At 40.4% G+C, this 14,536-nt stretch overlaps 1 protein-coding gene across 2 annotated transcripts in view; it reads left to right on the top strand.

The window, feature by feature from the left end:
* The window catches only part of ZNF507 (zinc finger protein 507), a 46,721-nt gene that overhangs the window by 457 nt on the left and 31,728 nt on the right, over window positions 1-14,536 (top strand). For both annotated transcript variants that reach the window (XR_003001670.1, XM_024734072.1), the window contains exons 2-4: window positions 1,212-1,305; window positions 7,027-9,161; window positions 10,809-10,926. Coding sequence is in view for 1 of the 2 variants with exons in the window: in XM_024734072.1 (XP_024589840.1) it covers window positions 7,029-9,161; window positions 10,809-10,926 (2,251 nt within the window). In the remaining variant the exon portion in view is untranslated. The remainder of the gene's footprint in view (window positions 1-1,211; window positions 1,306-7,026; window positions 9,162-10,808; window positions 10,927-14,536) is intronic.

Raw genomic sequence — 14,536 nt, forward strand, 5'->3', positions numbered from 1 at the left:
GCCGCTGCCCGCGTACTCACCAGCCTGGCCCGCAGGCAGGCCCGCCGGGTGTCGCTTCTCTACCCTTTGCACGTGTGAAACCGCGTAGGCCTGTTGGAATGGAGCGAACGACGGTGTCCTCACCGCGTCTGTTGATTACTTTTCTCAACCCGCATCTCCCAAGCCACTGATGGGAGTAGGAAAAGCTAGTACATAGACGCCGTTCTGGTGTTCTGCACCTATTTCGAACCTCCTCCATGAAGTGGTCTCCCCAGAGATCACGGAGATCATTGGGAAAAGCTCCCACCGTGTAAGACCTGGGGGCATCCGTAGTGAATGGTTTGTGTGTGGAAGGCCTGGACGATTAATTAGACAGAGGCCACCATCCCACCCCGTAGGCGATCTTTTTAGTACTGCAGTGGGCTGTAATTTGCTGCCAGTCTGCATCTCTCCTATCCGGCAATTACTGGATTTATCAGTAATTGAATTTGTTCTTTGTACTTTCTTCAGTACTCTGCTCTGATTCAGTGTATGGGTTGCATTACTGATTAAAAGAGAAAGCCTGGCCCTTCATTTCTTTACTTCACTAACTCGTTTAAAATTAATTTCAGGGGAAAGCCAAATACGTGCTTTCTGCCCTGGCAGTAAACTATTTACTTAACCATAATCGATAAAGTTGCATTCTAGGTGAAATGAATACCATTCTTTGATCTTTTAGATTCATTCTAGGTAGTATAAGAAACAGTAGCAAAGAAATGTAAGACCAGGGCAGGAAAGTGCCTTAGAAGATACATAGGTCAGTCCACTGTGCTTTATCTTTCATGATGCCGTTCAGTTGTAGAACTGCTGGAAGTTTGCAGTCACCCTTTAGATTGTAGTTCTGGTTAAGATTAAAATGGCAATATACAATTTATTATTTATTAGAAAGTGTTATCAGTAAAACCAATAGTATTTTGAGTTAATTAGATAAATTCTAAGCTAAAACATAAAATGCACAATTATTGGAGAAGTTTCCAGAGCTATTTTTTCTAACTGGTGCAAAATCCTGAAATCTGCTTGTTAGGTAAATTATGTAAATTTGCGTCACGTAATGGGTTGCGTGGACATTCCTCTGAATTTCTTTTTGACATGCAATATTGGGCAGTTTTTCACTGTCAGAAAAAAAAATCATTACTTTGTTTCACCAAGAAAGAGAAATGTTTGATACTATATACTTTCGTTCTTGGCCACAGCTGGATTTTGAAGATCGATCCAGGGGACTGTATTAATTTCAGGAATTGACTTGAAAGACACAGGCTCTGCCACTTAACAGCCATGTAACCTTGGGTAAGTCACTTAAACTGCACTGAGTGTTTCCTTATTTGTAGAATTGTGTAACACCCACCTAGCCTGTCCCAAAGACTTAATGAAGCTCAAACATACATGTTTGATACTGCCTAGCTGTAAGAGGCTGTTGCTCTTTTCATTATTTATACTTTATACATTTTTTTGTTCACACTGAGAATTAAGAGGAGAATTGGTGTATTGAGAAAGGATGGATTTAGAATCAGATAGGCTTGGATTCCAGTTCTGAAACTAGCTATTACTTTGCATCTGTGAACCTCAGATTCCTTATCTGCAAATAAAGAGGCCAGTATTACCAGGAATTTCATGAGTAATACACAGAATCTACACTGGCACTACTCTCTGGTCTGTGAGCACCTCAAGGGCAAGGGTTCCCTCTTCCTTATTTTGGTAGTCTCCCGCACATTGCTTGGCACGTTATAGGTGCTCAGTAAATGTTAAATCTGAATATTGGTTAACATTAGTTAGACCTTGTGTCTTAATTGCAGCTGCGAAATTCAAATATTCTCTCAGGCTAGATGCCAGCTAAGAAATTTTATACTGTGAAATTCATATACTTTGATATTTGCACTTGGTTTTTTCTTGGTGGGCAATTAATAATTAAGCTAAGGAGATTTTAATTCAAGTAAATTACAGCTGACGTTAGTAAGATAAATCTATAAATAACGTGTAAGCAGTTTCAAGGTAACTTTTTATAGACAGTTTATAGGACAGGAACATGAAAGTTCATCCAGCACAACTCTTGTTTTACATCTGTAGAATGTAAAACGCTCAGAAACAGTGACTTGCCTAAGGTCACACAGCTGAGGTTCCTCTAGAAGAGGGACCCATGAGCTATGTCCCCTGCCTTCTTTTGGCTGGAGCAAAATGAACATTTTATATTTTACAATTACGATAATATGGAAGAACGAGGAATTGGCCGTTACTTCTATAGCACAATTTTTTTCTAATTGGAAAGAACAAATTCTTAGTCTGAAAGAAAAGGTTCTTTATATAACATACTGAACTGTCTTTGTACGTTCACAGAAAATTACGGCCTTTCTCTAGTTCTACCCAAGCCCCCATGAATTGTTCAACTTGATTTTACATATGATAACCATACTGCTATAACTGAAAGGAACTAATTAGATGTACAAATAAACCAAATAGCAAATTGTAAGGAAATAAAGACAACTGAAATAATTTGGCTCTATTTTTGGGAAAGACATTAATTATAAGCTTTTGCCTATGGGATTCCGTTGTTTAGGGAAGACTTGAGACTCAGTGGAGAAGGTTGTAGAACTTTTCTGGCTTGGGATACAACTTTTATTTATTTATTTATTTATAACAATTTGATATATTTGGTCGAATGTTATGTCTAAAGATCCCAAACGAGAAAACCCGTGTTTTGCTGATGCCTATAGTCTTTCCTCATCCTAGTAAACCTCATTGTTCAGCCATACTGATCTTTTCACTAATCCCTAGATAGCATGCTTATTCTCGCTTCTGAAAATCTAATGTTATGGCTGCTTTCTTGTCAGCAAATTCCAAGAAAGCAAAATGGCACTCTCAGATTAGGATAATTCAGAGAGGATGTATTTACAAAGATACTTATAAAGGTGTAGGATTTGTATAGGCAAACCACAGGAATAATTCTGTCATCTGGAGCTAGCAGCATCAGGAGAAGGGAGAGTCCTGTAGAATAGCCTGCCTGGAGAGAATGGCCTTTTGTTGAGGAACACAGCCACTTCAAGGTGACCTAGAGGGAGGAAACCAGGGAAATGAATGTCGTGATCTCCCTTTGCTGCCTTCGTATCTCCTGTCATGGCTCCCCATTGGCATAACTCAACTAGAGGGCATGGGAGCCTAGTGATGTAATCCCTCCTGGGATAGAGAGCAGAGTGGAAAAGAGGAGACAGCCCAGAGGGGCAAACGGGTGACGTCCAGCATGCTCTTCTTTTGGAATACAGTGTGCATCTTACCTCTTCAAAAAGCCTTTTCTTCCCTCCCTAGACCAAAATGAGCTCTTCAGTCTCTGTTAGGATTTGGTCATTGGATGTTGCCTTCTGACTACTTCACCTTGTGTACAGCTGGGTTATTTTAAAACTGTTAATTCTTTTTAACTTCTAAATATGTTAGTCTTATCCACTTAACTCAGTTTTAAACTCTGTGAGTATTATAAATTTAAAATTTTTTCAATTCTTCTTGGTACTTGGCTTGGTGCCTTGTAAAAAATGTTTTTTTTTTTAATAAATTTATTTGGGCTTCCCTGGTGGCGCGGTGGTTGAGAGTCCGCCTGCCGATGCAGGGGACACGGGTTCGTGCCCTAGTCCAGGAAGATCCCACGTGCCGCAGAGCGGCTGGGCCTGTGAGCCATGGCCGCTGAGCCTGCGCGTCCAGAGCCTGTGCTTCGCAATGGGAGAGGCCACAACAGTGAAAGGATCGCGTACCGCAAAAAAAAATAATAATAATTAATAAATAAATAAATTTATTTGTTTATTTTTGGCTGCGTTGGTTCTTCGTTGATGCACGGGGGCATTCTCTAGTTGCAGCGAGCAGGGGCTACTCTTCATTGCGGTGCACAGACTTCTCATCACGGTGGCTTCCCTTGTTGTGGAGCATGGGCTCTAGGTGCACGAGCTTCAGTGGTTGTGGCATGCAGACTCAGCAGTTGTGGCTCCCCGGGCATTCTTAACCACTGTGCCACAAGGGAAGTCCTTTAACTTTTTATTTTTAAAATTTTTAAACATTTACACAAGTAGAAAGAATAATATAATGAACTCCTAGATGCTCATGATTCCAGCTAGAAAATTTGCTGTTCTTATTTTATATCCTGAACCTGTTCACTCGCCCCCACTCCCCCTTGGTAATTTTTTTTTTTTTTTTAGGTTTCATTCACCTTGATCTCTTCTTGGAGGTCATGGATAGTATGCAGATTATCATAATCCAGGTTGTCGGCAATCTTGAGCCACTAGGATTGAATCTGTACTCCTTATTTTTATCTCTTTTATTATTCAAATTTTACTTCACAGCATGTAATCCCATATGTATTCAACAGACACACACATACACGCACACGCACATTGGTGGCCTAAGTGAAATTTTGGTGAAAAATTTGAGTTGGCCAATATTCAACTTAACTTCCTCTCTGTGTATACTTTATTGTGAGCTGTTTATCTAACCTTTTTTAACAAAGTCTTTTGTTTTAATGAGACTTGTGCATTGACTTTGCCACATGGACCCCAAATGGTTTTTCAGGTGTTTCTTGATGTATTTTATGTTGTCATATCTGTTTTATAGGTGCCGTTTTCGTACTTATCCTCAAATGTATGCAGCCTCTAAAATGAGATACTTACATAAATGTTCAGGGAAAATTGGAGCATCTGCTGCAGATTTCCATTAGCTCTTAATGCCTGAGCAGACACAGCTTTAAAATCTGAATGTTTTGTCAGATTCTTTTGTATTAGTCTTTTTCTTGAGATAAGATGAACTCCTCTTCTTCATTTTGCTTTCTTTTTAAGGTACACACTGAAATATCCACGGGGAGCAAATTTGCACTGCTCTGACTTCCTCCTATTATGTCATTAAATAGAAGAAGGATAATGAGTCACCTTTGTAACCCTGTGGGTGTGCAAAGTCTGTTGAGCAAATATTCACTGGTTAACCTCCAGATTATCAGTCAGCCTGCGTGGATGTCACATTTCATGGGAAGGAGACCTTCCATCTATAGTAGTGCACCAAATCTTATGTAAGAAATTAAATGTTCAGGGATTCCTATTAGCTCTTAAATATTTAAGAAATTTGCATTTAACAATTGAAAGAAATAAAGCCTTAAGTGAATGACCCTAGAGGGAAATCAGTAATCACAAGAAGAGCCAAAGCTTCCCTTGGCCTAAAAATGTGGAATTCTCGGGCAGTAAGGTGACTTATGAAGTCACAAAGGGTTTTTCTAAAGAAACAAATTGTTTCCCCCACTGGTCCCTTCTTTAGTAACTTAAGGTTGAGTGTAGAGATTTAAAAACATTTCTGTACTTCCTACTTGAGAAAGGTGTAAAGGAGCTAGTCTTTTGAGGTAATGCCCTCAGGTTGTTTAGGGGAGACAGTGGCTAAAGGGCCACTGGCATTGGGGAGCTGGCACAGCTGTCATTGTTGTAATGGCTGTGGAATGCATTCCCTGCTGGGAGTGCAGCTACAAGTGGAAGAGAAAAAAGCTGATCGCACAGAGCAGGGTATCAGGACAGTGGGAAGAAGTAGTACTAAAGAAGCTGAGAGTAAAATGTTTACCTTTTTGCATGACATGGATCTGGGTATAGAAAAGTTAGTGTGCCACAAAGAGTAGAAAATAAGAGAGGAAAATCCATAACTGCTGTCAGTTGATGTGGGAGAACTGGGCCTGCAGCTGGCCAGAGCACTGGTGAGGTCTTGCAGGAGTTTAGGTATGATCTTGGCAGTGGCTAAAGGGCCCCTATATGTTGATTCAGCCATTTGAGGGAAGAGGAGCCATGATTCGCCTCCTGAAGAGAATTCGGAGCCTGTGACTGAGGTTTAAGAACAGTATGATCTTTGGTCTATAGCTGGTGCCACTAGAAATTTTGCTGGCATTTATTGAATGTTGTGAGTAAGATTCCAGAATGCACCTAAAATGTGGAAAAACAAAACTTGTTGCTGGAAAAAAGCCTAAACTTAAAAACGTGATCCAGGTCAACAAATGAATCTCACTTTAAGCCAAAGGAAATGTTTGCAGTGAAAGTACTGCCAAGAAATAGAGTGTTCAAGATTTAGGCTGAAAGATAAGCATTTTATGTTAATGACTTCCTCGGCCATAACACATTACTACAACCTACAGATAACCTGTAGGAAATGACTTTTTTAAGGCCTCTGTGCTTTTTTAGACCTATAACACGACCAGGATATCAATTTTTTCCTTCTCCGATACCCCTTTCCCTTTCAGAAAAAAAAAATGTATGTGTGTATGAGTAATAGTTGACCACTAATATGACCTCTAGAAAAAACCACAGCATAGTTTGTGGTTTATCTTCAGGAAAATAAATCAAAGGAAGTAAAAGAAGGAACTGGATCATTGCTTTTATTTAGTTTCATTTGCATAATACTTCTCAAAATACACTGTTCCCTTTACAATAGGTTACATGCCCATATTTTCACAATTCCAAAGATCTAGGGAGAAAAAAAAAACACATGCTTTTAGTAATAAAACCACAATTATATTTGGTGCAAGAAGTTGTCTCCCAAGAATTGTATCAGTCATGTGTTGGCTTTACAGAATAGTATTTCATAATAACTTGAGGTGGTTCCACATGCCCTGGGAATGGCTGTATTCCTTTGATAATGGAATAGCAGTCTTTTTTCTTTTCTTTTCTGGCATTGTGCAAAAGAGAAGGAGTACTGATTAGGTCCAGCTAGATGTCTAGGGGAAAGAAAGTGAAGAAAAAAGGAGATGTAGATTGTTAAAAGTCATTTCCAAAGAAAGAAATGAAGGATGGAAACACCTCAATCATCAGTCTTGATAGGGGACAGCATTCCAAAGAAAAATTGTGAGCAATTTAAGTCTCTGTTGAGGATAGTCAGGTGTGTTGATATGGAACTCCCAGGTTAGAAAATACTTAGATTAGCTTAAATCTAAGAGTAGTTTAGATTTCCTGAATTATATGCCTGTAATGATACTGTAACCTGGTGATTCTTTCTGTCATATATTCTCCTTTTTAGATATGGAAGAAAGCAGCAGTGTCGCCATGTTGGTGCCAGGTATTGGGAAACAGGAAGCTATGTTGACTGCCAAAACTGTCATCAGTCCATCACTGGAAGTTGATGAAAAAAGAAAAGCTAAAACAGATCCATTAATCCATGTTATTCAGAAGTTAAGCAAGATAGTGGAACATGAAAAGTCACAAAAATGTCTTTTAATTGGCAAAAAACGGTCACGTTCAAGTGCTGCAACACACTCTCTTGAAAGTCAAGAATCTTGTGAGATTCCAGCTAAAGTAACCCAGTCACCTGCTGCTGATAATAGAAGGGCTGAGATGTCACAAATACATTTTACCCCTGACTCTCTCGCCCAGAACGATGGGAAGGCTATGTCTTACCAGTGTAGCCTTTGTAAGTTTCTGTCATCATCTTTTTCTGTGTTAAAAGATCATATCAAGCAGCACGGTCAGCAGAATGAAGTGATACTAATGTGCGCAGAGTGCCATATTACATCTAAAAGCCAAGAGGAACTTGAAGCTCATGTGGTAAATGACCACGAAAACGATGCCAACAGTCACACTCAATCCAAAGCCCAGCAGTGCGTAAGCCCCACCAACTCTTTGTGTCAGAGAACCTCAGGAAGAAATAATGAAACCGTTCCTGACATCCCAGTCAGTGTGGACAGCCCACAGACTCATACCATCCAAACGGCATCTGTGGCAGAAATGGGTAGGAGGAAGTGGTATGCCTATGAACAGTATGGCATGTATCGATGCTTGTTTTGTAGTTACACTTGTGGCCAGCAGAGAATGTTGAAAACACATGCTTGGAAACATGCTGGGGAGGTTGATTGCTCCTATCCAATATTTGAAAATGAAAATGAGCCCCTAGGCTTGCTGGATTCTTCAGTGGCCGCTGCACCTGGTGGGGTCCACGCAGTAGTCATTGCAATTGGAGACAGTGAACTGAGTATCCACAACGGGCCGACAGTACAAGTGCAGATTTGCAGCTCAGAGTCATTATCATCTTCATCTCCTTTAGAACAGAGTGTGGAAGGGGGTGTTCATCTAAGTCAGTCAGTTACCCTTGACCCTAATGAGGAAGAAGTGCTGGAGGTGATTTCGGATGCAGAGGAGAACCTGGTTGCTGATAGCCTACTTTCATCAGCACAGAAAATCATTAGCAGTAGCCCAAATAAGAAAGGTCATGTTAATGTGATAGTGGAGCGTCTGCCAAGTGCTGAAGAGACTCTTCCGCAGAAACATTTCCTCATGAATGCTGAAATTGAAGAGGGGAAAAACCTGAGCCAGACAGAAGCCAAGATTGCATGTGAAGGAAGAGATGAAGTCTATCATGCTGATAAATGCACTGTCGATATTGGGGGGCTGATCATAGGCTGGAGCAATACAGAGAAGAAAGACAGTGAGTTAATAAATAAAGGACTGGCTGCTGATGAGAATGCCCCACCAGGCCGAAGAAGGACAAATTCTGAGTCTCTCAGACTACACTCATTAGCTGCAGAAGCCCTGGTCACCATGCCTATAAGAGCTGCAGAGCTAACGCGAGCCAACCTTGGGCACTACGGGAATATAAAGCTTTTAGATCCAGACACCGGACAAAGGCAAGTAGATGGTACATTGGCAGCGTATTCTAAAATGATGTCACCACTTAAAAGCTCTTCGGAGGGATTGACTAGTTTCAACCAAAGCAACTCTACCTTAGTAGCCCTCCCAGAGGGTAGGCAGGAATTGTCAGATGGGCAAGTTAAGACAGGTATCAGCATGTCCTTACTCACGGTGATTGAAAAATTAAGGGAAAGGACAGACCAAAACGCTTCCGATGATGACATTTTGAAAGAATTGCAGGATAATGCCCAGTGCCAACCCAGCAGTGATACAAGTTTGTCAGGAAGCAACGTCGTGGAGTACATCCCAAACGCTGACCGGCCCTACCGCTGCCGCCTGTGTCACTACGCCAGCGGTAACAAGGGCTACATCAAGCAGCACTTGCGAGTCCATCGACAGAGACAGCCCTATCAGTGTCCTATCTGTGAGCACATAGCTGACAACAGCAAAGACCTGGAAAGCCACATGATCAACCACTGTAAAACAAGAATATACCAGTGCAAGCAGTGTGAAGAATCCTTCCATTATAAGGTAAGCATTGGTTCATGAAATCATTCGGAGAACCTTAGAATTTTAGAGCATGGAGGGAGCTTTGTAGATACAGTCCACCCACCTCATTTTATAGGTAAGGAAACTGAGCCCCAGAAAAGTTTGGTAATCTGTCCATGGGATCCCAACTAATTAGTATTAAAGTTGGGACTGAAGGCTGGGTCGTCTGGTGTAGGACTTTTTCCCCCTGCCTGCCGCCTCCTTAACAGGCCCTGTTTTTATTGGTTTAGTGTTTCCAAGTGTATATCTTTTTTAAAGTGTGTTGATTTTAAAGTGCAAGGGAATTACAAGGGATGTACAGTGGAGGAACATTGTACACTCATTTGACTTACACAAAGTTAACCCTATGTGATCGATGCAAAAAAATACCTATTTTTCATCTTATGTGGCCCCAGAATGCAAGTCATTCACTTCAGCTGCTACACAACCAACCAACAGTGATTTATATCCTTGCACAAGCAAAAATGGACTGTATGGGACTTAATGAAAGACAGCACAGTGGAAATAGAGCCATGTATGTTATATTTTATGGGAAGTTTACAGTACCTTCAAGTACCGTGATTTTCATTTTAAGCGCTACCTAAAACCAACAACCAGTGTGAAAATACTGTTTTTGTAAAGGCAACTTGTGTTCATTGAATCATTGGTTTAGAACTTTTCTTCAATATGCCAGTTGACTGTTTGCGGGGGAAAAAAGTGTATTGTAAAGGGCTGACTGGGATGTCGACTTTTTTCTCAGTTTAGCCAGAGTTGGGGTCCAGCTGGTAGTAAACAGGTAAGCAGGAATTAAAAAGCCTTTGATTCTGAGATTCACTGCCTCTTGGATTGCTCTCATGAAATTCTGAAATGGCCTCTGGCCACTGGACAAGTAGCCATTCAAATGGGCTGCAAAGGCAAGTTCCAGGAGCTGCTTTTGCTGCTGCACTCTTTTGGTTTTTTGCGGTACACGGGCCTCTCACTGTTGTGGCCTCTCCCGTTGTGGAGCACAGGCTCCAGACGCGCAGCCTCAGCGGCTATGGCTCACGGGCCCAGCCGCCCTGTGGCATGTGGGATCTTCCTGGACCCGGGCACGAACCCATGTCTCCTGCATCGGCAGGCGGACTCTCAACCACTGCGCCACCAGGGAAGCCCGCTGCTGCACTCCTGATTCATGGGGGTGGGCGTAAGGGGGAAGATGTCCTTGGAGTCGCAGTTCCAACTAAGTTTCTTTTACAAATTTCGTTGATATTTAAAGGCAGAAATCATCTGAAGTGCAGAAGTTAACTGATTGGATTTATTTTTGTGAAAGTACTGAGTTATTCTGAACACTCTGCTCTTTCCTCTGGGCTCACCAGTGTTTCAGGAAGCATACACATGCCATGCGTAAGCACTCCCTAAGACAGTGGTGGCTTCCTTTCAGAGAATGTGAAAAGAGGAATTGCCTTTTTGATAAGATTGTGTTTTCCTTAGTGTATTTCTTTCCATAAGTTGTCAAACGTTTCAAGTAATCTTTTAACACGTTTGATTTTTAAATATTGGTAGTGTGTTCTAGGTACTAGGTGACAAAAGCAGTTAACTCCTTCTACAGCCTCCTAGTAACCGTAAATATGTTTATTGAAAATTACATATTAATTTCTCTCAATTTTTTAGAGTCAACTGAGGAACCATGAGAGAGAGCAGCACAGTCTTCCAGATACCTTGTCAATAGCAACTTCTAATGAGTCAAGAATTTCCAGTGATAAAACTGATGGAAAATGTGTTCAGGAAGGTATCTGCATTTTCTTGTATAGATGATATTGATTAGCACATGAAGTAAAAAATGCCCTTCGTTGTCATGTGGGTTATTTTCAGGACTAAAGCTCCATCTATTTGCCTCTATTTTTAAGCTGTGTGAGTGAATTTTATCTCTGAGTACTAAATGAAGTACTGTATTAGTAAGTACTCAGCCTCAACCGTATAGGTAGATATACTCTGCAATGTATGCCGTCCTATAGGAGCCAGGTACAGCAGAAACCCTGAGATGACACGCCGGCAAGCCAGGGAAGCTGCAGCACAGAAAGAAAGCCTCCTTTCCCTTTCCTTTCTCAGTACCAGCTGACCCACTGAGAACGTAGCTTTTGCAGATGGTAGGCCCCCACCTCAATCTTTAACTGAGGCTTCCTGCTGTGATCTTATTCTTATCCAAGTGTAACTGCCAGATTTTATCTGCATTATTTAAAAAAACAACACAGGCTGTTTTTATGTACTGGTTAGGTACCAGTCAGCCGAGTTTCTGCTAATAGGAATATTAGAATCAAAAGATTTAATTAGAGTTCCATGAAAAGGCGGTTGCCACATCCGGAGAATTAAAGTGTAATAAGCTGTGCTTCCTTGCATCATCTCACTTAAATTGATATACTTTAAATGTCTCAAGTGTAGTACATAGTGTTTATGGGAAGTAAAATATACTGGAGTGACTTTCCTTTTTAGATTTCCTAAGAATTAAAGTTAGGAACAACTGCAGAGTAAAGTGTTTTACCATAATGTTTCATTAAACTGACCCCAGAAAGCAAAACTGGTTCTAGAATGTTTCTGAAAGAACTGATTTTGATACCGCTGCAGCACCAAAATTCCCTTGTCAAACAGATGTCATCCCTGTAAAACTATCCAAAACAAAAGGAGTTTATGACATAGCATCTGTTCCTGCCATAGATGGCTGAGCTAAAACTGTTTTGTTTCCTTTTTACAAAATAGCCCTAAATGCCTCCTTTTATTTTAATTCATTATGTTTCCATATCCCCTTTAAGGGAGACATTAAAACATTTGATATCTTTGGGCCATAAATCCCTAATGAAGGAATAAAGTAAGTACTACTCACTCAGTGGCACCAACTGTGGTTACCACCAGCGGTAGAATATGTCTTTTCTAGCACCATCTCTAAAAACAATAATTTTAAACTGGCCAAATGGGTTAACAAATTAAAACGCACAATTTGAATTAAAAATATTGAAATGTCAGCTCAAAATTAAAATAACCAATTTGAGCTTCATGGCGTTAGCATCTATCCACCACATTCCATTTTGCAGCCTCTCTGTGGCGCATGCTCTGTTTCTTAGGGCTACACGTATGGATTTTAAATTGCTTGCCATGCCTCTCCTCCCCACCCCCACACCTCCACTTGGCTCTATCTGCTGTTCTCTGTCATGGTAGTGTAACAATTCAGACGGCTGATAACCTCCAGCGTACTTACATCTATACTGATACTTTATTGATTCGGTATTAGATCTCTCAAAATCTAGTTTTCAGGCCAAAGAACAAGTTTTTAGCTCACAAAGAAGATAAAAATAATTCATGTTTATCAAAACTTTTTTAACCCTTTAATAAACTAATTAAACAAGAGGGGAGATGCATGCTTCTGTGGCTTCCAGCCTTCATCCATCACAATAGCACAGATAACTTGTGGCACGTTTTTGACTCAGAGATCCAATGTAATAGTACCTCAGACATTTGTTCTGCCAGAAGGCGTGGAGTGCCCATCCTGAGCTGGATACTGTGCTAGGTGCTTGGAGTGCGGTGGAGGTGTCACTGCCTTCGAGGTACCCAGCCCAGTGAGGAACCCAAAACTGTACTGACAGGTATGTCAGCAAACACCACAGGTGCTCTGAGAGCTCTGGGCAAAGCACTTTCATATGCTGTTTCTTCATGAAATTTAATTAAATTGTTCTTTATTGTAAATCTGTAATTTGCCAAGTCCTGGGGATTCTGTGTAAGCAAAACAGGCAGATCCCTACCCTCAGGGAGTCTCCAGCTAGTGATGGGTCAGACTTGACCCAGACATGCAGGTAACGTACAGACTGCGGTGAAGGAGGAGTACAACATGCTCCTGGGCTTCCCAAACCATGCTGGGAGGTTCCAGTATTTCCGTTTCGTAGATGAATAAACTGAGTCCTTAAGAGGTGAAATAATTTGCCCATGATCACATTGGTACTAAGTGGCAGAGCAGAGACTAAGCCCACGTTTTTGAAATTTAAATCCAATATTCTTTCCATTGGAAACAGTTGCTTGAAGTAGCACAGGCTCTCATTCTGTGCTATATTAAGTTTTTCCATCTGTCATTTTTATTAGTTGTCGTTGATCTGTAATATTTCTCACACAAAACCATTATCCAATATTTCACACTTCAGTTTTTCAGAGTTTGTTTTTTTTTAACTGTATCTGGAGCAGTGCCACTTATCAAGCCCAAGTTTTTAACCTACCAATTAAGAGCAATACTTAGATTATAATTATGATTAGTGTGTGTATTAATGTTATAGATTTATACCAGGAAATCAGGACATTTTGTTCTGCCTGGCAAAAATAGTTACTAGCAAAAGAAATTTTAATTTTAGAAAGCTTAAATTTAACCTAAGGATTTTCTTTGTTTTGCTAAAATTTCCATGTGGGTTTTCTTTTGTATCACCACTTTCACTTTTATGCAGTGTGTGCTGTGTTCTACCTAAGCTTTCTTCCTGTCGTGTCTTGTTCTTCAGCTTCTATGCTTGCTTTGTTTCTGAATATAAAGCAGTCAGGCTATGAATAGGCTGTGGACCTTGTGCTGACAGAAGCGTAAATAAATCACTGAATATCTTCAGGAACAGTTTCCTATGACCAACTCATTCTGCTTGTATTGCCTCAAGCTTACCCTGATTTGAATTCCCCAGCCCTGTTGTTGCAGAGTGAGTTTAGTGACAAGGCCTGTTCCCATGGATCCATGTTTCCTGGATTTCAGAGAGCTGCATATTCATGTTAGTCCTTGTAAGCTGTCAGCTTACTAGGTATAATTATACTACATTAAATAGCACTTAATACTTTGCCATTGCTTTCCCTTCTGTTGTTGCTTTGATAGCTGACAGTTATAAACAAAGGAAACCTACAGAGTGAAAAAGCTTTGGGCTTTTTATATTGAGTTTGTTAGATATGCTTTGTAGCCATACTTTATAATGTTGTATTATAGTATTAAATTACAGCTTGTTGGCAAATCAACGTTTCCTTAAGACAATATATCCAATATTGATTAGACTAACACCTTTCAAATTAACAATGTATCTCTGGTTAATTCACCTGCTACACAATCAGCAGGGCAGCTGGCATCAGGTTCATTATATTTTAGAATTTTGTACAAGGTTATGTAGAAGCTAACCCAATGTATCTGTGTTTACAGATCAGATGATATTCACTTTATATCCACTGATAGTGCAGATGTAGGAGAACCTGTAAAGCTACATTCAAACTTGTTAACTTTATTAAACAGTGAGAAAGCCTTCATTGAAATGTTAGTACTGTATGGTATAAATACTCGTTTATAGTGGAATGTAAATGCTGTCATTTTAATCTAATCAAAGCACGTCACTAAAACTGTG

Source organism: Neophocaena asiaeorientalis, unplaced genomic scaffold (genome assembly GCF_003031525.2).
Source record: "Neophocaena asiaeorientalis asiaeorientalis breed wild unplaced genomic scaffold, Neophocaena_asiaeorientalis_V1.1 scaffold280, whole genome shotgun sequence".
NCBI classification, from domain to species: Eukaryota; Metazoa; Chordata; class Mammalia; order Artiodactyla; family Phocoenidae; genus Neophocaena; species Neophocaena asiaeorientalis.